Consider the following 20616-nt stretch of genomic DNA (forward strand, 5'->3'; position numbering starts at 1 on the left):
CTATTAGATAACCTTTCAATGATGATATGAAACAATTGGAACCCAAATGCCTCACTGATGGGAGTGTAAACTGGAACAAATACTTTGTAGATACTTTGGTTTTGTAGTCTGGAAAATGCAGAAATCCTATGAGTTAGCAATTCCAGTTCTAGGTATATACCCTAGAAAAACGTGTACCCTAGGAGTTGTATACAAGGATGTTCATAGTACTATAATGGTAAGACATTGGAAAAGTGAATTATTTTTATGCTATGGAATACCATACAGAAATGAAAAATAACTAGGTAAATGGTATCAACGTGGATGAAGTTTACAAATAGGATTGAGCCAACAAAGAAGTTGGAATATATGCTATGATATCAATGATACAATGTTAAAGCTTGCAAAAAATATGGATTATTTAAGGGCATATACATAAATAGTAGAAATAGAAATACTCAAGAAGAATAAACTCAGGAGAGTGGGTAATTCTTTAGGGAAGACTTGCATCATGATAGGTGTATAGATAGCTTCAACTGCATTATTGTACTGTACTTAAACTTGTGGTTGGTGCTTATGTTAATTCACACCAGAAACAGGAACTATTTTTTGAGTGCCTAGTATATGCCATGCATTGCTTTAGCCACTGGTGGTAACTTAGAGAACAGTGGAGTTTGCATTCTAGCAAACTGAAATATTGTATATCTTTGGGTATATATTGAATTTCTCATATTTAATGAGAAAATAATGGCAGTGAAACTTCAATTTTACAATGCTAAGTTCAGTCTGGGCAACCACCGAAAAGCAATAGGAGACTGGAAAAGCTCTTTTGTCCAAGAAAACGAAGATTCTTCCAGTTTGCTAACAAAAAACATAATTACTTAACTGAAGAGACAGGAGTAAGTTGCAAGGTTTGTTTTAGATGGAAGATTCTCTTTAATGTCCCTTGCCATCCCCCATTTCATTGCCCTGCAGGGCAGGGGGGGGAGTAAGAACTTGGTGTTAAACTATCTGAAGTGACTTCATGAAGAGAGGTGCAGTGAGCACCCACTGTCTATCATATCTTAAATATTTAACCCACCTTCCGATTGGAAAAGATATATTCAGTTACTAAATGATTAAAAATATGTTGAGCCCCATCTCCATTTTCCTGGATACACATAAGGCACACTTGACTAAGGTGGGAGGCAAAGAAGCCCTGCTCTACTATGCGGTCTGCGCCAGTCCCGCCCCCACGCCGACAGGGGCGGAGCGAGGACGTGAAGCGAGCGTGCGCCCAGGAGCCGGAGGCTGGGAAGGAGGAAACTTGGCGGGGAAGTTGTAATTGGGCAAGGGCTGGTGACGCACCGACTGAATTTGCTCAAGCCGGTGGACACCCCGGCACCACCCTGCAAAACGAGCCTTGCGCTGCCTGCGCGCTCAGAACTCCACCCTTGGAGTCACCTGTTGGGGCGCCACACCCGCTTTGCCTGCGCATGCGTAGTGCACGCCGCAAGGGCGTGGAGTCACGTGTTAGGGCCTGAGCGGTCTCCGTGGGGGAGCTTCCTGTCACTACTGCTGCCGCCGCCGCCGCCCGGTGGCCGCGGGAGCCCCGGGCGGTGCGGGGTGAGAGAAGGCCCGGGTTGGTTCCCGATTCGCCGCGAGGTATGCCGCGTACCCGCCCTCGGCGAGGGGTGACCTGGGGACGGCGGGGGAGATGGAGTCGGCTGGGGCGGGGCCAGGAGGCGCGTCCTGCCGCGAGGGATGGGGTCCCCCGGCCTCGCCTCTCCCGCGCACACGGGCCTGGGTCCAGCACTGATGTCCCCGTTCTGGTGCCCCAGACCCACAGGCTTGGCATGCCCGACTGACCTCGTCTTTTCCTTGAGCCCGCTCACTCGGTGCCCCCGCTCAGGTGACCGCCCGCCATGCAGCCAAGCTCTGAAGTCTGACTCCTGAAGTCGCCATGAGCGCCCCCTCCCGTGCGCCCCAGTCCAGCTAACATTGGAGCCCAGCTGATTGTACCCCCTAACTGCGCCCTCCACTTCTGGCCGCCCGCGGCCGCCACAGCTCGCCCCTTTTGCCGGACCGTTGCTAGACGGGGTCGGCTTCCAGCCTCCACTCCCCGTCCTGTCCCCTTCCCTTCTGAGGATGTTTCTGAGTCGCCGACCTGATCCCGTCATGTCCACTGCCCTGCGGATAATGCCCAAATTCCTTCAGAGTTTAAAGATTTTTTTTGTATTGCCCCTTGCTCACATTTTCAGCTTCACTTGTACCATTTCCTGTCTCACACTTTATGCCCCAGTAATCCCTGGTCTTTAGTTTGCTTGTGCAGGTCAAACTACATCTCACCTCAAAACTTATCAAGTTGTTCCCTCTGTTTGGAATCCTTTTTCCTAACTTCTACATGACTCAGCACAGGCATCTTCTCCAAGAAGCCTTTTCTCCCAAGTACTAACCAGGCCGGACCTTGCTTAGCTTCAGAGATCCAAGAAGCCTTTTCTCCATGTGCTAGCTAAGGGGCTGCACTGGGCACTGGCGACCCCTGGAGCAGCCCCCTGTGCTTTTTGTCCACTGTTAAGGCCTCTCCACCATGTAAATGTGAGGGTTGAGAACATGTCAGGTTCATCCCTGTTCTCCCAGTGCCCAGCACAGGGTCTCTGACACATAGTAGGTTCCATGAATGGTTGTTACATCGCTGAATCAGAATGCTGAGTCAGGTTTCTCTGGAGCAGAACTGTCCGATAGAAATTTTTGTGGTGATGAAACTGTTTAGTATTTGTGCTGGTCAATGGTAACCAATGACAACGGGATATTTACATTTTAATTAATTAAAATGTAAATAGCCACCACATACGGCTACCATATTTGACAGCACAGCTTTAGAACCTTTCTTGTACCCAGCCTTGTACCCCGCCACCCCTTCTCTAGAGTTACTTCCCTTAATCTGTTTTCCTAGGCTCCTCCACACTCAACCTCTTGGGTTTAATCCACATTTGTCAATCGGTTCACTAACTTTTTATTGTGCATCCACACTCCTCACTTAAGCGCATTAACAGGTAGTCCTCATCCCTTCTATTGCCCATGTTGCTTGCTTCAGTGCTATACTCCAGTGTTACTATTTCATCCTTTGGTCTTAAGCATTGCCTTTTTTCTCTGAGTGGAAAGTTTACTAAGCACACCTTACTAAGGTAGCACTGTTGGGGAAGGGGCTTATAGGTTGTTCCAGTCTGAGTCTCTTTCATTCCCATCAGACAGGTATCTAGGCTGCCAAGATGCCAGGACCAAAACCTCGGAAGGGCCCTCAGGCCATTGGTCAGGGTGTGGCAGCTGCCAAGCAGGTATGTATAGACTTCTTCACCCTTGAACCAGGGTGGGGTTTGGGGGGGTGTTCCTAAATAGCGTCGACAAACTGGGCCACTTGTACGGTATCCCCATAGTGCAGAGACTTGGAGCAGTGCCTCCTAGAGTTGGCAGAGCCTTTAGAGACACTCTGACGGGCCCCTGCCACACACACACACACACACACACACACACACACACACACGGGAGATGAGGCCTGAACTCTCCTTTGTTTCAAAACAGGCATCCTTCTGTCATGGCCACCTCCAAACAAGTGATCTGGAGGATTCAGGAACTGTCAAAGTTTAGGGTGTGCTGATAGGGTCTCAGCACTCTCATGGGTTCCTCATTTAGGGCCACAACTCTGCTTGCCAGCCACGGGTGCCAGGGCTTGAGCACTGAGTCCAGCTGGAAGAGCTTTGCAGCTTTGGGATCTGTTTTCTAATCTTCTCTATTTATTTATTCTGGGCCCAAATCCTGAAACTTCTTAGTCCATTTTTATTGTCTTAAAAGAGGCAGGTAAGAGAGGTGGTAGGATAAAGGGCATAGACTCAAGTCACATGGCCTTATTTTAAAATTCAAGCTCTGCCACTTGTCTCATTACCATCTGAACATGGAGATATAAAGGGTCTACTTTTATTTAGAGTAGTCAAATTCATAGACAGAAAGTAAAATGTGGTTATCTGCCTGGCTGACTGGAGGGATGGGGAGTTACTAGTTATATTGTTGAGTGGGTACAGAGTTTCAGTTTTGCAAGATGAAAGAGTTCTGTGGATGGATAGTGGTAATAGTGGCACACTAGTGTAATGTACTTAATGCCACTGAACTCTACACTTGAAAATGGTTAAGATGAGAATTTCCCTGTTACGTGTGTTTTATAATTAAAAAAATAGGACCTACCCCTCAGCATTGTGAGAATTAACTAAAATAATCATGTTGTAATAATAATGGCATTGTAGTCTTATTGGATCCTTTATAGAGTCACCAGGGAGTATCCCAAGGGTAATATTGCAGGCCTCAGTTTCCCTTTCTGCACACTGGGCCTCAGACAGTGAAGGAGCCACTAATCTTCAGGAGACTGGCTCTAGGGCTGGACTACACCCTGTACCTCATTGTGTGGTTCCTAAGAAATCTCTGCTTTCAGCTGGGGCTCTTTGTGGAGTTCAACCCTGAGGACATGCTGCTGGGGATGGAGGAGACTGAAGATGATGGGGACCTGGAGGCTGAGCTGTTGGCCCTCACTGGGGAAGCAGGGATCACAGGCAGGAAGCCAGCACCCAAGGGACAGGGTAAGTTTTCGGTGCTGGGCTGAACTTGGTGCTGGTACCAGATGGGCTCAGGCAGGTGATGGAGAGGGTCTCCTCTTCTCATAGCTGTGAGAATCCAGCCAAATCACTTGGTCCTTCTGATATCCATGCCCCTTCTGCAGCACTCCCACCAAGAGGCCATCTTGCCCTGCTCACACACCTGTGTGATGGGGCGCTCACTCCTTCCCTGGACTGCCCCCACTTCATTGCGGACAGTCAATAATCTGATTCTCTGACTGATTCAGGCCCCTGTCCTTAGCCTTTACCGGGGCCTGGTATAGAGTAATGAGTAGCAGCTCAGCACAGACTGAATTGGGCACAAATAAGTGCATAGAAGTTGTGTCCAATGAATGAATAAGTGGAATCTTCCTCCCTAGCCTGGAAGAGGACAGAGACCTGAAGTCTGGGAGGATCAGAGGATCTAAATCTTCCTCTCTTCATGTCAGGAACCCTCAGAGAGAACTTCCTTCCAATCCCTGTACTCCCGAGCTGAGGAAAATAGAAAAGCCATAGCCTTCCATTTTCTTGTAGTCTAAATCTTTGGAGTTAGATGAGCCTGGGTTTGAATCTTGGCTCTGCCACTTAATAGGATTGCAACATTAGGAAAATTAATAGTAGTGTTCAGCTTACTCATGTAAAATGGGGATAATGTGGCCTACCTTGCAGAATTGTTGTGAAGCTCAAATGGATGTTAAAAGTCTTTACATATGTGAAAGGTGTAGTTAGGAGGAATGGATGAATATATCTATGAAGAACTATAGCAAAAATGCCAAGGGAGCAACTTGCTGCCTTTTAGAGGGTCCAGGAAGGTTTTCCTTCTAAGGGTTTTTTTGAGCTGGGTCATAATGGAAGAACAGGAGTTTTACAGGTGGGACTTTGGCTGTGGAAGGGCAGGCAGTCTGCCGGGTATAGAACGGTACAGTGCACTGGAGGTTTTCCTTGACTCTTCATGGGCCTTTTCTGAGGCCCTGACCCTCTGTTCCCTCAGCCCCCTTACCTATGGCCCACATCGAGAAGTTGGCGGCAGACTGTATGCGGGATGTGGATGAAGAGGAGGAGGAAGAAGGGCTGGAGGAGGATACAGACTTGCTGGTGCGTCTGCCAGGCTGGTGTCCGAGAGCTCTGTGGTCAAACCTGCAGAGGCGGCCTTGGGTTTGTCCCTCTCTGTACTCTGATGTGGAATGACTACCATACCCTTCTTGGGCCTGTTTCCTGACTGTACAGTGTGAGACTAGTTTCCTTTGATGTCTGGTCTGGACTCTGTACTTGGGAATTCTCAGATTTGTGGTCTCATTGTCTTCAAGGCTATTTTCAGTCAGATTAAGGGGACTTTTGCTAAAGGGGACTTTCAGGCACAATGACTGATGCTGAGAAGTACTGCTGGGTGAGGGGGTCCTTTATTTTCAGATCCTATCATAGGTATGGCCATGAGGCTTCTAAGAAGTTCCCGAGCCCTGGCTGGTTTGGCGCAGCGGTTAGAGCGTCGGCCTGCGGTCCAGAGAGACCCGGGTTTGGTTCCTGCTAAGGGCACGTACCTCGGTTGCAGTTTGTCCCTGGCCCTGGCTGGTCGTGCGGGTGGCAGCCACTTGTGTCCCTTTCACGTCGATATTTCTCTCTGTCTCTTTTCCTCTCTCTTCCTCCCACTCTACCTGAACAAAAAGTGTCCTCGGGCGAGGATTAAAAAAAAAAGAAGTTCCCGGGACTTGTGTCTCCCCAGACTGAGCTGCAAGAAGTCCTGGGTGCAGATAGGGAAGCTGGGGACCTGGATTGTGATGAGACAGCCGTCCTGGGTAGTTCTGAGGAGGAGAAGAGACAGGAAAACATTGAACCTCCAGTGCAGACAGCTGTTGTAACAGCTTCAGTCCCAGCAGCTCAGGTAGGTTCTGAAGAGATCCCTTGTGCCTCTGCTACCCCCGGGTGTCCATGTATAACGTGCATACAACGTGGCTTACATAGGAAGGCTGCAGTACCCTTTCTAGTGTTCTCCAGCAGTGCCGCTGCTTAAGCAGTGACTGAGCATGAGAAACTCTTTGGTGCCTGGCTGGCCTCAAAGGCCTCTCTGTTCTCCAAGACCACCCCCTGCAGCCGTCCACAGATTGTCTGTGCCTCTGTGTTTGCCTCTCATATGGCCTCTGGCCTCTCCAATAATTCGTTGCCTCCTCTTTGAGGCTTTTAGGCTTGTCCTTCTTAAATCCAAGAGCTCCATTTTCTGGGTCAGCTTCCTTGCAGGGAGGGAGCAGCAAGGGCCTAGCTGGCCAGTCCCTAAACTGGAGTATCTGTAGGCTGGAGGGCCTCAGGAGCTGCAGGCTCTGCTGCAAGATCGGATCCACAATTACCGGGAGGCTGCAGCCAGCGCCAAGGAGGCAGGTGAAGCAGCCAAAACCAGGCGCTGTGAGCGAGGCCTAAAGGTAGGTTGGGCCCAGCCGGGAGCAGGGCTGGGAGGAGTGGGGCTGAGGGCAGCGGGTAAGGCAGCAGGTAAGGCAGCAGGAGGTTGGGCCAGCGGAAGGAGGCCTCCCCACCGGCCTGGCGGAGGTGAAGGATCCCTCACCTGTCTTTAAGCAGGGCCCAGGCTGATATGGCTGGCTGGGTTTCTGGTTTTCTCCCTCAGACTCTAGAGTCCCAGCTAGCTGCTGTGAGGAAAGGCAGGAAGATCAATGAGGATGAGATTCCACCTCCAGTGGCCTTGGGCAAGAAGTCCCTGGCCCCCCAGGAAACAACCATCAGGAGCCCTGAGGCGGACACCCTTGTTCCCCCTACCCTATTGCCAGGTATCTGGAGACACTCAAATCCTGTTTTAGTTCCCAGGGTCAGGGCCTATGTTCTGTTTCTACATCTGCCACTGTCCATTGCCATTAGTCACACCCTTCCTGTGGATGTTGGGAACTGAAGGCCTGCACCTTTTTCTTTGACCCTGATGCCCTCTCTGGGCTTTTTGTTTTTCCATAGACAACCCTTCCCAGCCTAAGACAAGCCTCTTGAGTAGCCCTGGCATTTCTGCCCCACCTGATTCAGACCCAGACCCACGGGCCCTGTTGTTGGCCCGACAGAGAGATTACAAAGTGGCTGCCCTGAATGCCAAGCGGGCCGGAGACCTAGACCAAGCCCGAGAGCTCATGAGGATTGGGAAGGTATGACATCTGGCTCAGGGGCCATGTCCAACCCCTTGTTTCACAGTTGGGGCAGTGGTTTGTTAAAGGTCACACAGCAAGACTGGGCTTGAGTGAGACTGGCTCCACGAGGACTTTTTTCAGCTACAGCTCTTGGGGCTCCCTGGTCTGTGCCCACACCTGCTTTTCTTACTACTGTAGAGATTTGGGGCCGTCCTGGAGGCCCTGGAGAAGGGGCAGCCTGTGGACCTGAGTGCCATGCCTCCAGCACCTGAGGGTCAGTATGGGGATGGTGGGGGGAACCTGCTCAGGCTGGGACAGGTCAGGCATCCCCCACCTACACTTCTGCTCTGGGTCCCCCAGACCTGAAGCCCCTCCCACAGGCTTCCAAGGCCCTCACAGCACCCACAGTCATACCCTCGGCAGTGGAGCGAGTGCAGCCAGTGATGGCCTCTGACACCCCAGGAACCCCAGGTAGGACAGGATGGTGGGACTTAGAATGGGGACCTGAGGAGAGTAGGCAGAGCTGATGCTGTCTCCTTCCTCCTCTCAAGTGGCCCATATTGAGCCACAGACAGTGCTGGACGCCCTGCAGCAGCGGCTGAACAAGTACCGTGAGGCAGGCATCCAGGCCCGGAGCAGTGGGGATGAGCGAAAGGCCCGGATGCATGAGCGCATTGCCAAGGTGGGCCCGCAGACATGAAACCCCCTGCATGTGTCAGCCTCTCTCTCTCGCTGCTCTCTTTCTGCCCTTGCTGCTAGCCCTGGTGTTTGAGTCTCTGTCTCTCTCGAGCTCTTGCTGCCTTGGGGGCTCTTTTTCCTCTTGGGGCTGGTGTTTCTCTGTCTTCCTCTTCCTGTCTCTCCCTGTGTGGAGCCTGTAGACTGCTGCCCGCCATAGGTCCCTCCCTTTCTTCCCTTGCAGCAATATCAAGATGCCATTCGAGCGCACCGAGCAGGACGCAAAGTTGATTTTTCCGAGTTGCCCGTTCCTCCAGGTAAGTGGTGCTTGGCCTAGGGTCTTTATGAGGTCTCTGAGGGGGAGAGGGAAAATGATTCCTCACATAGTTGCCTCTGCTCTGGGCTTCCAGCCGTGCCCAGGAAGACGCAGCTGAGGCCCACAGCAGCCCAGTGCTTCCCTGAGCCCACCTTATCCCTCACCCAGCTCTCTCTCCCACAGGATTCCCCCCCATCCCTGGTCTGGAGCCCACCACGGGCACTGAGGAGGATGCGGTAGCAGCTACTTTAGCAGCTGCCCAGAAACTGGCCTCTGAGGAAATAGCCGCAGCAGAGGAAGATGGGGTGAGGATGAGGTTTGGCTGAGGGCCCAAGACTCCAGGGGTTGGTAGGGGGAAATGGTAGATGAGGGGTAAACCCAGACCCTGTTGTCCATACTAAGCCCAGTGAAGTAGTTATTCTTTCTTCCATTTTGCAAAGAAAAAATTTGGCCAAGGGCACCCAGATAGGCATTAGCAGAGCTACATTTAAATGGAGGTCTTTCTGACTCCAGAGCTCATGCCTGCTGTCTGCTGTTGGGAAGGTTAGCTCAGCTTCAGAGATTTTCTAGGGCCCACAAGGGGAGGCTGTTCATTTTAGCTCACACAGCAAGTTAGTGCAGTGTTTATAAGAGAGTCCACGTCTGGGAGCTGCCACAGCCGGGTGGGGAACAGATCCCCTGTGACATCCTCCTGGGCACTGCAGGATGAGCCTCCAGCCCAGGCCCCAGTATCCAAGAAGCCTCTGGTACCTTCCTCCCGGCCCCTGCCTGAGCCCAAGGCCTCGAGTTCTAAGGAGTCACTGAGTCCCTCTGGTGAGTTGGGGAGAAGAGGGGTTGAGGACTGAAGGTTTTAAGGAGGGGCAGGCATGGCTCTAACCATGGTCGCTCTCCCTTCAGTACGGGAGCAGCTGGCACTGCTAGAGGCCCGCAAATTGCAGTACCAGCGGGCAGCCCTGCAGGCCAAGCGTGGCCAGGACCTGGAACAAGCCAAAGCCCATCTGCGGCTGGCCAAATGTCTTGAGGCTCAGATCGTCCAGATCCGAGCTGGCCAACCTGTGGACCTTTCCAAGGTGAGCCCCACCTGGTTAAGCAGGACTTCTCAGGCAGAAGAGATGGGTGGCATGCTTGACAGCAGAGCTGTGAACAAGGTAGCTGCTTGGATGCCACTCTCCATTGCCATCAGTCATACTTTCCCTGAGAGGTCTTCAGGCCAACCTGAGAGGTAGGACTTAGATAGGATGTGGTGACCGCTGGAAAAGAGCCTTTTGCTCATGCCTTTCTCTACCTCCTGGCCCCAAGAGAGGCTGGGAAAGGCCAAGTGGGCTGCCTGTATTCAGAGATGACAAGGCAGGGCAAGGCCAGTGGGAGGCAGAGTGTTGCCGCAGCCTGGAATAGAATAGGAGGCAATGAGTTCCCATCGCTGGTGGTCAGAGGTTGGAGAAACATTCAATTCAGACTCCTGTGTTTATTAGGCTCAGTAGAGTGGAGGGATAATCTGACTTCTGGGGCCCCTGAGGGGCCTTGTGACCTGGGCAGGTGCCTTCACCCTTGACGGATGAAGAGGGTGACTTCATCCTCATTCACCATGAAGACCTGCGACTCTCCCAGAAGGCTGAGGAGGTGTATGTCCACCTACAAAAAATGCTTCTGGAACAACATGAGGTCAGTTGACTGCTTGTCTCTCCTCCCTTCAGTGCCCCCAGCCTCCCTTTGAGGAAAGGCATGTGGCTCAGACCAGATAGGCCTGGATTCAAATTCTAGCTCTTCCACTTACTGTTTGGTTTTGTGCAAGATGCTTTCCCTCTCTGAACCACATTTTCATCTGTAAAATGGAATGATTAATATCCCAGGGTGGTTATAAAGTTCAGACAACAGACTGGAGAGGAAAGTACTTTGAAGATTGGGGGAAGTGTTAGGGGACCCATATATATGTATATAGAAAAATGCATACATATATGTACATTTTTATGTATCAATTTGAATTGCTGTCTGCAAATCTGCTTTCTGAAGTGATGTTTCTGTTAGGTTTTGAAGGAACAATAGGAGTTTGTTAAGTGAATTTTGGGAATGGCTGTCAGCAGGAAAGAAAAAAAGCAAAAACTTAGGGACTTGGGAATAGGGACCTTGGGGGAGAAGGTTGGATCTTTCAGAAGTCAAACCTCTACAGCCAACCTAGACCCACTCTGGGCCTCTATTTTCAGAAGTGTCTGCTGTTCTCCAAGCAGTTCATGCACCAGGGCAATGTGGCTGAGACTACCCGGTAAATGCAGGGCTGGGACATGTGGGGTAGGGAACAGAAAATGAGCCCTGTCGTGCTGATGTGTGCACCCGTCCCTGTCAGGTTTGAGAAGCTTGCTCAAGACCGCAAGAAGCAGCTTGAGATCCTGCAGCTGGCCCAGGCCCAGGGCCTTGACCCTCCTGGCCACCACTTTGAGTTGAAGACATTCCAGACTGTGAGGTACCAAAGCCTAAGGGAGACAATGCCTCCATGCAGGGTTGGGCTAAGAGGCTGGGAGCCAAGGATGGAGATTTAGGCCCCTTTAGTAAGAATTCCCAGACTTGGTCCTGCCATAGGCACTGGGCCTGGGAGTGTGGGAGGTAGGACCTGGTACCTACCTATGAGGAGCTCAGAGCTGTGGGTGGCTGGGGAAGGAGCTCTGGACTGAGGTCTTTGTACCAGCTCTGCTGCTCCTAGACAGAGAAGCTTTGCCTCCCGCTCTACTCCTGACCACCACCCAGCAGGCAGGCAGTCCCTGGAAGAAGGGACCCTTTCCCATTGCACACCTATACTTTGGGCTCTTTCTCCTTGCTTCCTGGCTATAGGATCTTCTCAGAACTCAACAGCACAGAAATGCATCTCATCATTGTCCGGGGAATGAACCTCCCAGCCCCTCCAGGTAACCCTAGGGCCACCCCTACTCCAGGAGGCTCTTGCCTAGACACTCCACCTCCAGCCAGTGGGGAGGCACTTGTTCCTCTCCACTTCAAGTGCTGGGCCCCTGGCTACTCCCTCTCATCCTGACTCCCATTTCTCCTTTTTAGGGGTGACCCCTGATGACTTGGATGCTTTTGTGAGGTTTGAGTTCCACTACCCTAACTCGGTGAGATTCAGGTATAGGTAGGATCCTCAGAATCCCACCTTCTGTTATAGACCTGTGCTCAATTTCTCCCCATCTCTGGGAGGTCTGGCTATAGGGAGGAGTTTGAAGACCCTAGGCCCCTTCCCAATAGGCTTCCCTTCCCTCCACACTGACAGCCCAGAGTTCCAGGCCCTATAGACCTGTTTTTTCAAGCTGTCCCAATTTCTCCCTTCTTACCGCTTTAGGACCAGGCTCAAAAAAGCAAAACAGCTGTGGTGAAGAACACGAACTCTCCAGGTGAGGCTGCTTTCTCCTCCCTCTCATTCTGATGCATGCCAGCACTGTGTTTCCAGATCTGGTATCTTATTTGGTACTAAACTTAGAAGACAAAAGCAGGTATTATTACCACTCCTCTCACGTAGCTGGGAAAACAGGCTTAGAGAGGTAAAGGGACTTGCCTATGGCTTCCAAGCAGAGGTAGTGAAACTTGGATCCAGGAATCCTGACTCTAAATTTTAAGCGCCTCCCACTTGAGTATAATGTGTGTCTTATATAAGAGTACAGGAACTAAAAAAAAAAGTACAGTAACTGTCCAAGTGGACTTTCAAGGCCAGGATCTACATGCTCTACCACCTTCTGGTGGTAGTCTCTCTCAATTGCAAGCAGAGTGATCCAAAGGGGAGGCCAGCTCCTAGACCTGTTACCATCTCCTCAGGAAATCCCTGGGAGCCAAGCCTTCTTTTCCCACTCTTGCAGAATTTGATCAGCTCTTCAAACTAAATATCAACCGAAACCACCGGGGCTTCAGGAGGGTGATCCAAAACAAAGGAATCAAGTTTGAAATCTTCCACAAAGGGTGAGGTCCCTCAGTCATACTGCCAAGGTGGACTGGGAAGAAGAAAAGGCTTCTGTTGTTGCTGGTGTCCCTGCTACTACTCATTTTTGTTGTGCTGGACTCAGCCAGCTCATTCCTGCTTTCCCTGCCCAGTCCAATCCTCTCCTGACACTTGGCTCCCCAGATCCTTCTTCAGAAGTGACAAGCTGGTCGGCACAGCCCACCTGAAACTGGAGCGGTTGGAAAATGAGTGTGAGATCAGAGAGATTTTGGAGGTAGGACCCAGAGATTATGGAGGTAGGGTGGGCAAACCAGAGGACTTGGCAAGTGAAAAGCCAATATTCATTGAACATCGGTCCCTACTATAGGAGTCTGGTACCCATTAAAAAATACCCCTAAGTGCGCAGAACAATGGTACTGTTCCCATTTTACAAATGAAGAGGTTCAGAGGGTCTGACAAAAATTCATAGCATTATCCATTTAGAAAGAATCTATACTCTTTCTTTGTGTTAATCCTCACCTGAGGATATTTTTCTATTGATTTTTAGATAAAGTGGAAGGAAGCGGGGGGAGGGGGGAGGGAGTGAGAGAGAAACATCCATGTGAGAGAGACACACTGATTGGCTGCCTACTGTACAACTCTGACTGGGGCTGGGGATCAAACCTACAACCCAGGTACATACCCTTGACTGGGAATTGAACCCTCAATCCTTCGGTCCATGGGCCGATACTCAAACTGCTGAGCCAAACCAGCCAGGGCAGAAAGTAGCTATACTCTCCACAACACTCAGCCGTTCAAGTTCCCAGGGATGATGGATTACAGCAGCAGTTCTCAACCTGTGGGTCACGACCCCTTTGGGGGGTTGAACAACCCTTTCACAGGGGTCGCCTAAGACATAACAGTAGCAAAATTACAGTTATGAAGTAGCAACGAAAATACTTTTATGTTTGGGGGTCACCACAACATGAGGAACTGTATTAAAGGGTCACAGCATTAGGAAGGTTGAGAACCACCTGATTACAGGGTCCTTTGGGGGTCTGGTCAGTGCTGTCAACTTGGCACATAAACTCCTAGGTTTGGGGGGCAGAATTATGGTTGGGGCAATTGTCTGGAAGCTTGTTAAATGGAACAAGCTCTGGACATAAAGTTGATAAGGTATTTCAGATTAGAGACCCACCACAATGAAGCTAGTCTGTGTTAAGGAATTGGCCCCAGACATCTCCTTTCACAGGCAGTGACTCTAAGAGCTTGCCTCTGACAGATGAGGAAACTAAGGTCCAGAGAGGAAAAGGGTGTGTCCCCAGCACAGCACAGCCCAGACCTTTGCTGATGCCTTTGTAAGTGAGGCTTTTCCCACTATGGTGCACCTACCTCCCCCTCTGCCACCTTTCTTGGGGAGTTTTTCTTAAGTGGGGCCTGTATTGGCCACATTGGTGGTGAGACTTATTGGGCTTACAACACTCACTGCTTTGCACTCCAGCTGCTCCCTCCTTGCCCAGGAGGGAGGCAGTGGGAGGCAGCATGGTAGGTAGAAAGGAACCCTTGGCCTGGATTCTAGTCCTGGCCTTGCCACACTGGCTGTGTAATATAACACCCTCTCTCTGGGCCACCTGTGAAGTGAGGGTCTGGGCTTAGTGGTTTTCAGTCTGCACCATTAAGCCAGAGCATTTCTTCCAGGAGTTGCCAGACAGTGAGCAGAACTCTAGTTTCTCATCTCCACCTCAGAGCATTGATGCTTATTTGGATTTACATATTACTTTACCTAAAACCACCACCACCAGGGTTATCAAGAAATGGAGACTCCTATGTTGATACTGCAGGCTGTTTTAGCTCCTTATTTTTTACCTGTGAGCATAGGGAGTAACTTGCTCCCAGCCCCTGTCCCCATCAGTTACCATCTGCCTCTTGTGGTCCTTACAGGTCCTGGATGGAAGGAAGCCCACTGGGGGCAAGCTGGAGGTGAAGGTGAGGCTGCGGGAGCCTCTGAGTGGCCAGGACATACAGATGGTCACTGAGAACTGGCTGGTCCTGGAGCCTAGGGGCTTGTGAGGTGGGCAGTTCTCTGAGCCCTTAGAACCTCTGCCCCTGCTCTCTGCCCAGGCCCCAAAGGGACACTTCCAATGGTCAAGTCATATCTAGGGAGAAAGCCTAAGAATTTCTCATCTGTGAGGATGGTCAAGAGGCAAAACTGTTGGGTAGGGCTTGGGCTTAGTTGCTTAGGATCCTCAGTAGAACCTGGGAGGGGAGTTAAACCTTCCCAGGTCTAACTGTTTTCAGGAAATCCTTTCTAAACTCTATTTGTATATTCACTGCAATTGAGACTTACTTCCTACTTTCTATGCTCTGTGCCTGTGCTTCAGTCAGTCAGTATTGGGAGAGGAGTCAGGCCAGCGGCTGTGTGCAGAAGCATACTTACTTTTCCCAGCTTTGCTGGCTGCAGAAGCCTTTGTACATAAGGGAGATGGATGCTGCTAAACAAACACCAAAGACCTGTTAAGTATGTGTATTACTGACCACGGCCCTGGTCTCCTGTTGCTGGCCTCTTCCTAGGCCTCCACACCAAAGCAGGCTGGTCCAGTAGGCTGCCTCCCCTTCCTTCTGTGCCATGAAGTCTTGCAGCCTTTTAATCCCAGTATAGCAACTGTGTGCAGCTTACCCTAGCCCCTAGTTGCAACATTTCTGAATGTGCCTTTAAAAGTTATAACTGTAAAAGATGAGAGAACTTAGAGTCATCAGAAACCCCCCTGCTAGGGTGGGGGCAGGTTCTGGGACTCGTTTGTCAGTGGCGGTCAGTGCCACACAACTCTGTTCACCTTGCTCTGCCTGTGCCTTGTCTCCTGACAGCTGCCTGCACTAGCCTCCTTGTTCCCCAAGCTCTTAGTGGAGGAAGGAAGTTATGTTCTGGACGGTGTGGTAAGAAGTAGGCAAGGCTATATCTTGGGTTCGGTCCATGCATCTAGAACTAAAAGACTAACTGGAATGGGAAAAAAATTTTTTTTTAGAAACTAGGTCTAATTCATCTAATCATCGAAGTCCTAAACAAAAGTCCTGTCACTTTTTAAAAGCCAGAGTAGCAGTAATTAACAGAAACTGCTGCTATGACTTCCTCAAAGAGGGCAGAGGGAGCCTTGCCTCTTCAGCTGATCACCTAGGAAAATCCCTTATTTCTTTCCAAGAAATTCTCCTTTGGCTTTGTGTTTCTGAATGGATGGAGACGGAGGGATTTATAGTTGCAACAGATTTAATATTCAAAACTGCAGTATTCCACATTTCTTAGAAATAAACTTGAACATCCCATTCTCCCACCACCACACCTTTTGAAGCATTAGCTTAAGTTCAACAACGCATTCCTCAAGGTCATTTTAAAAAGGATCTAAGTGAAGCAAATACATTGAGCTTACTGATCACTACAGGACCGCAAAAGCACAGCTCTGGAGTTGTTTTGGTGTGTCTTTTTCTGGGATAGGGCTGGACCGTGCTTCCCTGCCCTTAGTGGCAAATCCTTAGTGGGTAACAGCAGGAAGGACAAATGACTTTTTTTCCAAGAGCTTTCTGGCCAGTCTTTCTTACCCATCAGAGTAAACTACCAAAATTTCCACAGATATGAGATTTAACACTTAATTGTAGTTACATCTGTGTGTCAAACAAGCAGTGATCTAGAATGAAAAGGAGTTGCTAGCCTTCATAAGGTGGCCTAGCACAAAGAAGGGTTTCTGACCCAACCTATCCTTCCCCTCAGGGTTTGCACCTCAACTAGTGCTTACTAAGAGGGTTAGGACAGCTGTGGTTATCCTCAAAGTTTCCAACCAGCCCTAGGAATTTCTAAACTCAGGCCTTTGCTGGAAATACTCTGGTCCAATTTGATTGGAAATATTCTGTGGCTCACAGATTTCCCCTTGCAACCTGTTCAATTTTAGTCTCCTTCCCCATTTTTGGAAAACAGAACCTCCAGGCTGAGGGATGCAAGACAAAGCTGCCCACTGGACTTGGACACAGGTTCTGAAAGGGCCTTTGTTGTAGTCAGGGCATGCAGGGGTCACTGGTAGTGGGTGGAGCCAGACCGGTCTCAGCTTGTCCTAAGATTTGCCCAAATGCAGCAACCAAACATTGGAGATTAGTGACTTGAACAGTTGAGAACCACCCATGACTGAAATATTTTTAAATTCTCTCTTTAATCTAGTGCAAGGCACACTTTCTTCTGAATTAGTGAACTAAATAAAATAGGGAAGACATTTTTTTCTTAGGAAGTCTTGCTCACAGTGAAAAGGCAAACTATTTGTGACTTTAACATTATTTTCCTTTCTTGTACCATCATTCTGAAACCTGCATTGTTGGTTCCAAATTTTGAGAGCTTGTTTACCAAATTTTGTGGGCATGTCTAAAAGATCCTGCCCTTTAACTAGGCAGCTCCTTTTAGGATGAAACTGTGGAGCTGAGACTGGTGGAGCCAGGGAGCTTGCACCTGGTCCAGCTCCATGACAGACTCTTCCTCTCTGGGCCTCAGCTCCCCAAATCTAGAATGGGCTTATCATTCCTGCTCTACTCCTTAGCCTTTCTGGCTACATATACAATCCCTAAAATTCCCATTAATGTTAAAATTATTTTAGCATTAAAATAGGACAAACTTATTCAGTACAGAAACAGTGTTCAGATTTCTTGACTGACTAAAATACATTAAATGCACAAATTATTTCCCCTGATGACTAGTTATGACAAATAAATTTAGTTGGAATTGTTGGGCCCACAAGCATTCTGGAACCACTGGATGAGGGACGATATTAGATGGGAACTTACACACGAGTCAAAGTCCCATATTTCTATAGTCCAGTAGGAGGAGCTCGGAAAGTGTTGATAAAAATAAATGGAGAAACACATTGGCTAGCATTTGGTAAGAATTCAGTAATTTTTAAAAACAATGTTATCATATGGTAATTCTATTCCTCTTCAGTTTATAAGGGTACCTGTATGTCAATCTTTAAGTTTACATTCTAGAAAAATTTGACTTATTTAGAAAAGTGATGTTTCAGCTCACTGGTTTATATAATTCTTACAATATACAGTGTATAAAAACAAGAAGGGGAAAAGTAAACTAGCCTTGGCTATTTTATGCAATTGAGAATGGACCTGACTCTGCAGGGCCAGTTTGTCCTTAGTGGGAGAATTTAAAAGCTTGTACTGTCCCAGAAGAAATATGTACAATTGCAAGCTGGATGTTACATCCCAAATCCCTGCCCCCATTAACAGGTGTTCCTGTCAGGTTTTGGAAGGATGTGTGTGGTCCCAGGGCTCAGTATACACTGGTATTCTTTGGTCATCTACTCTTTCCCTTAGAAGCCCTGAGTACCTCTGAGTCTGTAGGAAAGGTCACAATCACAGTTCTCGGCAGCCACTACCAGCAAAGCCTATGGAGAGACAGATAGAGAATGTGGATTTCTACACACACACCCCAACCATGTAAATGGGATAAATGTAGGTAGACACACTTCAAATTAAAGGCCAGGCTTTTAGGCCTATTTGGAAGACGGCTGCTGCCCTAAATATAGCTCCACAGCCTTAATTTCCAAGTGCTAAGCCCAGCTTTAACCACTGGGAAGCGGCCTCGCACTATCCCAGAGGCCTGCAGTAGCTTCGAGGATTCTTGGAGCTGCACTTTTATGCAGAGGGACCATCTGCTGCTTGGCCTAGGCTTTCAGAAGATGACAGTGACAAGGGAGTGAATTACCCTAGAATCATGTTTTTCAAACTCTCGATTGTGAAATCCATTAGGTCTGTGACCAGAGTTTTTAATGGAAAAGAAAGTACTCAGAGTATATCATATATGTCATGGATAAACCAAATCATGGTTTCTAATACCACTAAAATAAACCATGACTGATTCCGAGGCTGGGGCAGGGTGAGTATTAGATGAGCCTGGAATGTCTTGTTAGGCCAGAAAAAATAAGATAGGAGCATGTCACAAGGATGTAGGAGCTACCCTGAAGGGCTGCTCTCTGGCCAAAGCTGAGGCCTTTTGAGGACCCAAATAATGAATTAGAACCTTTCACAAAGTAAACCACAAGTCCACAGTGGAAATAAATAGGGAAGAAGGGAGAGCTTTGCTTATAGACGACCAAGTGTAACTGGTAAAGGTGGGAATGCTAGAATTGAAAAATCTTTCTTGTAGCCAAGACATTTGCACGATCTGAAAATGTTTGTACACATTGGTTATTCATTCCAAGGAGGGAAAAAAACAGTGGAGAAATTGGACAACATTGACCAGGTGATCAAAACTGACCATCATCAGTGACCCCAGAGGTGATTCCTTGAAAAGGACACATCACTTAGGTAGGATTCTGGCCAAGAATGCGTAAACTGATTCTAATTATGAAAAGACACCAATCAAATTTGAAAAATGAGGTGAGGGAACGATACTCACAAAAATATGAAGGGCATAAAAGATATAGGTGGGTCAGGAAAGCTATTTGCCATGTCTGATCCTAGGCTAGAAGCTTTACAAGAGGGACAAATGCCATAAAGGACATTATTGGACGGATGCTACAGTAAAGTAGCTGATTTATCAATGTTACATTGACTGAGGTTGCAAAATGTCCTGCTGTAATGTAAGAGAATGTCCTTAATTTTAGGAAATGAGCATTAAAGCATTTAGGGGTAAAGGGCTATTACCTATGCAACTTACTCTCAAACGTCTCCATTTTTTGTGGAGAGACACTGACAAAGCAAATGAGGCAGAATGTTAATATGTAAACAACAGGTGAATGTAGGTGAAGCATACATAGGGTTTTTTGTACTTGCACCCTTCTTGGAAGTTTAAATTATTTCTCAATAAAGTGTTTTTAAAAATACTTCTAGTGTATATTAGAACTAAAAATGTATTGCATGTGTTGTCAGCTTTCACAGAAAGGCCCACCAATACCTGCCATTCTCTGGGGCAGATGTTGAGCAATCCTCAATTTGGCTCTGCTTTCCAAGTCACCTCACTTACACTGAGTCACCCTTCCTTGGCTAGAAGAGGGATAATCCATTGGGTAATCTGGTAAAAACAAAAAAAATCTGTGACTTCTACTTGAAGTCACTGATGTATGGGACCATACCAGTGTGATATTCTCTTTATATCAATTCTGTACAAGAGTGCAAGACTGATGCTTCATTTTTTATTTCTCCTCTGCCCCCCACCCCCACCCCTGGTGATGGTTGTACCCATTTGAGCATTTCTGAGCACAAGACCGTAAGTCTTAAAACAGGACCAAAATTCTTGTCTAAACAGTAACAGAAGGGGATTTAGCTGCAAGGATAGCATAACTTGCGCAGTAACGGAAGCTGCCCAGATCTTCTTGTGGACAATGCATAGAAGACTTAGAATTATGGAAGATCTGTCCCCCAACTACCCTTTCCCACCCCAGTACCCCCCCCCCCCCAATTAATAGTGTTAACAAAAGCTTAATCTTCCAGTTCTAAAGTGCAAATGACTTGGGTATGACTGCTGTTGCAACAAGTCTGAACAGGAAAAAAAAAAAAAAGATGTCCTCTGTCTATGCGATGTTTTCCAGAATATAAAAGATGAGTTCCATGACGATGGGGCCCTCACTGAGCTGGCAGGCCCCTCCGTGGATCACCGGCACCAAAGCGCTGTCCAGATCATTCATGTACTGCGAGGGAAGGGGCTGGCCATTGCTCCCTGCTTGATAGCCAACCTACACCACAGAGAGAAGGGGGTGACAGGTTACTGAATAGAGAAGGTCTCTCCAGAGGGCCAAGGGCCAAGGAGGCTGAGCAGGAAAGGAGATGTGCTTCCTGGCTATGGCTAGTAGACACAGCAGTTAACACAAATTTCTCCTCCTCCCTGAGTTGTCATTTATTATCCTGTCATTTATTCATCCTGACACCTAACACTTGGCAGCTGTGAGACGTTGGACAAGATATTTAACCTATTCAGGTCTTAGTTTCCTAAGAAGGGGCTGGGGTGATACAGAGAGGTATGGAATGTCAGAAATAAAA

General features: G+C 48.6%; 2 protein-coding genes across 4 annotated transcripts in view; one reads left to right on the forward strand and one right to left on the reverse strand.

Annotated features, from left to right (window-relative positions):
• Positions 1-1327: 1327 nt before the first annotated feature.
• CC2D1B (coiled-coil and C2 domain containing 1B) lies at positions 1328-19792 on the forward strand. 2 transcript variants are annotated; one of them, XM_036255104.1, is made up of 25 exons: positions 1328-1623; positions 1800-1870; positions 3210-3296; positions 4442-4586; positions 5593-5696; positions 6322-6480; positions 6887-7012; positions 7213-7372; positions 7551-7732; positions 7913-7988; positions 8075-8185; positions 8266-8396; positions 8634-8706; positions 8889-9010; positions 9410-9518; positions 9603-9775; positions 10242-10367; positions 10907-10965; positions 11047-11163; positions 11529-11602; positions 11748-11806; positions 12031-12082; positions 12542-12641; positions 12805-12895; positions 14542-19792. In XM_036255104.1, the coding sequence occupies exons 3-25, from the start codon at positions 3231-3233 to the stop codon at positions 14668-14670; spliced, it is 2544 nt and encodes an 847-aa protein (XP_036110997.1). In that variant the 5' UTR covers positions 1328-1623; positions 1800-1870; positions 3210-3230; the 3' UTR covers positions 14671-19792. The 2 variants fall into 2 exon arrangements, with proteins under 2 accessions (XP_036110997.1, XP_036110995.1); XM_036255102.1 differs by lacking the exon at positions 1800-1870.
• Positions 19713-20616, reverse strand: part of ZFYVE9 (zinc finger FYVE-type containing 9) — a 141983-nt gene continuing 141079 nt past the window's right edge. The window contains exon 19 of one of the 2 annotated variants that reach the window (XM_036255100.1): positions 19713-20312. In XM_036255100.1, the coding sequence (XP_036110993.1) occupies positions 20151-20312 (162 nt within the window). In that variant the 3' untranslated portion in view covers positions 19713-20150. The remainder of the gene's footprint in view (positions 20313-20616) is intronic. The other variant, XM_036255101.1, reaches the window with a different exon arrangement.

This window comes from Molossus molossus, unplaced genomic scaffold (genome assembly GCF_014108415.1).
Source record: "Molossus molossus isolate mMolMol1 unplaced genomic scaffold, mMolMol1.p scaffold_m16_p_12, whole genome shotgun sequence".
In the NCBI taxonomy this organism is placed as follows: domain Eukaryota; kingdom Metazoa; phylum Chordata; class Mammalia; order Chiroptera; family Molossidae; genus Molossus; species Molossus molossus.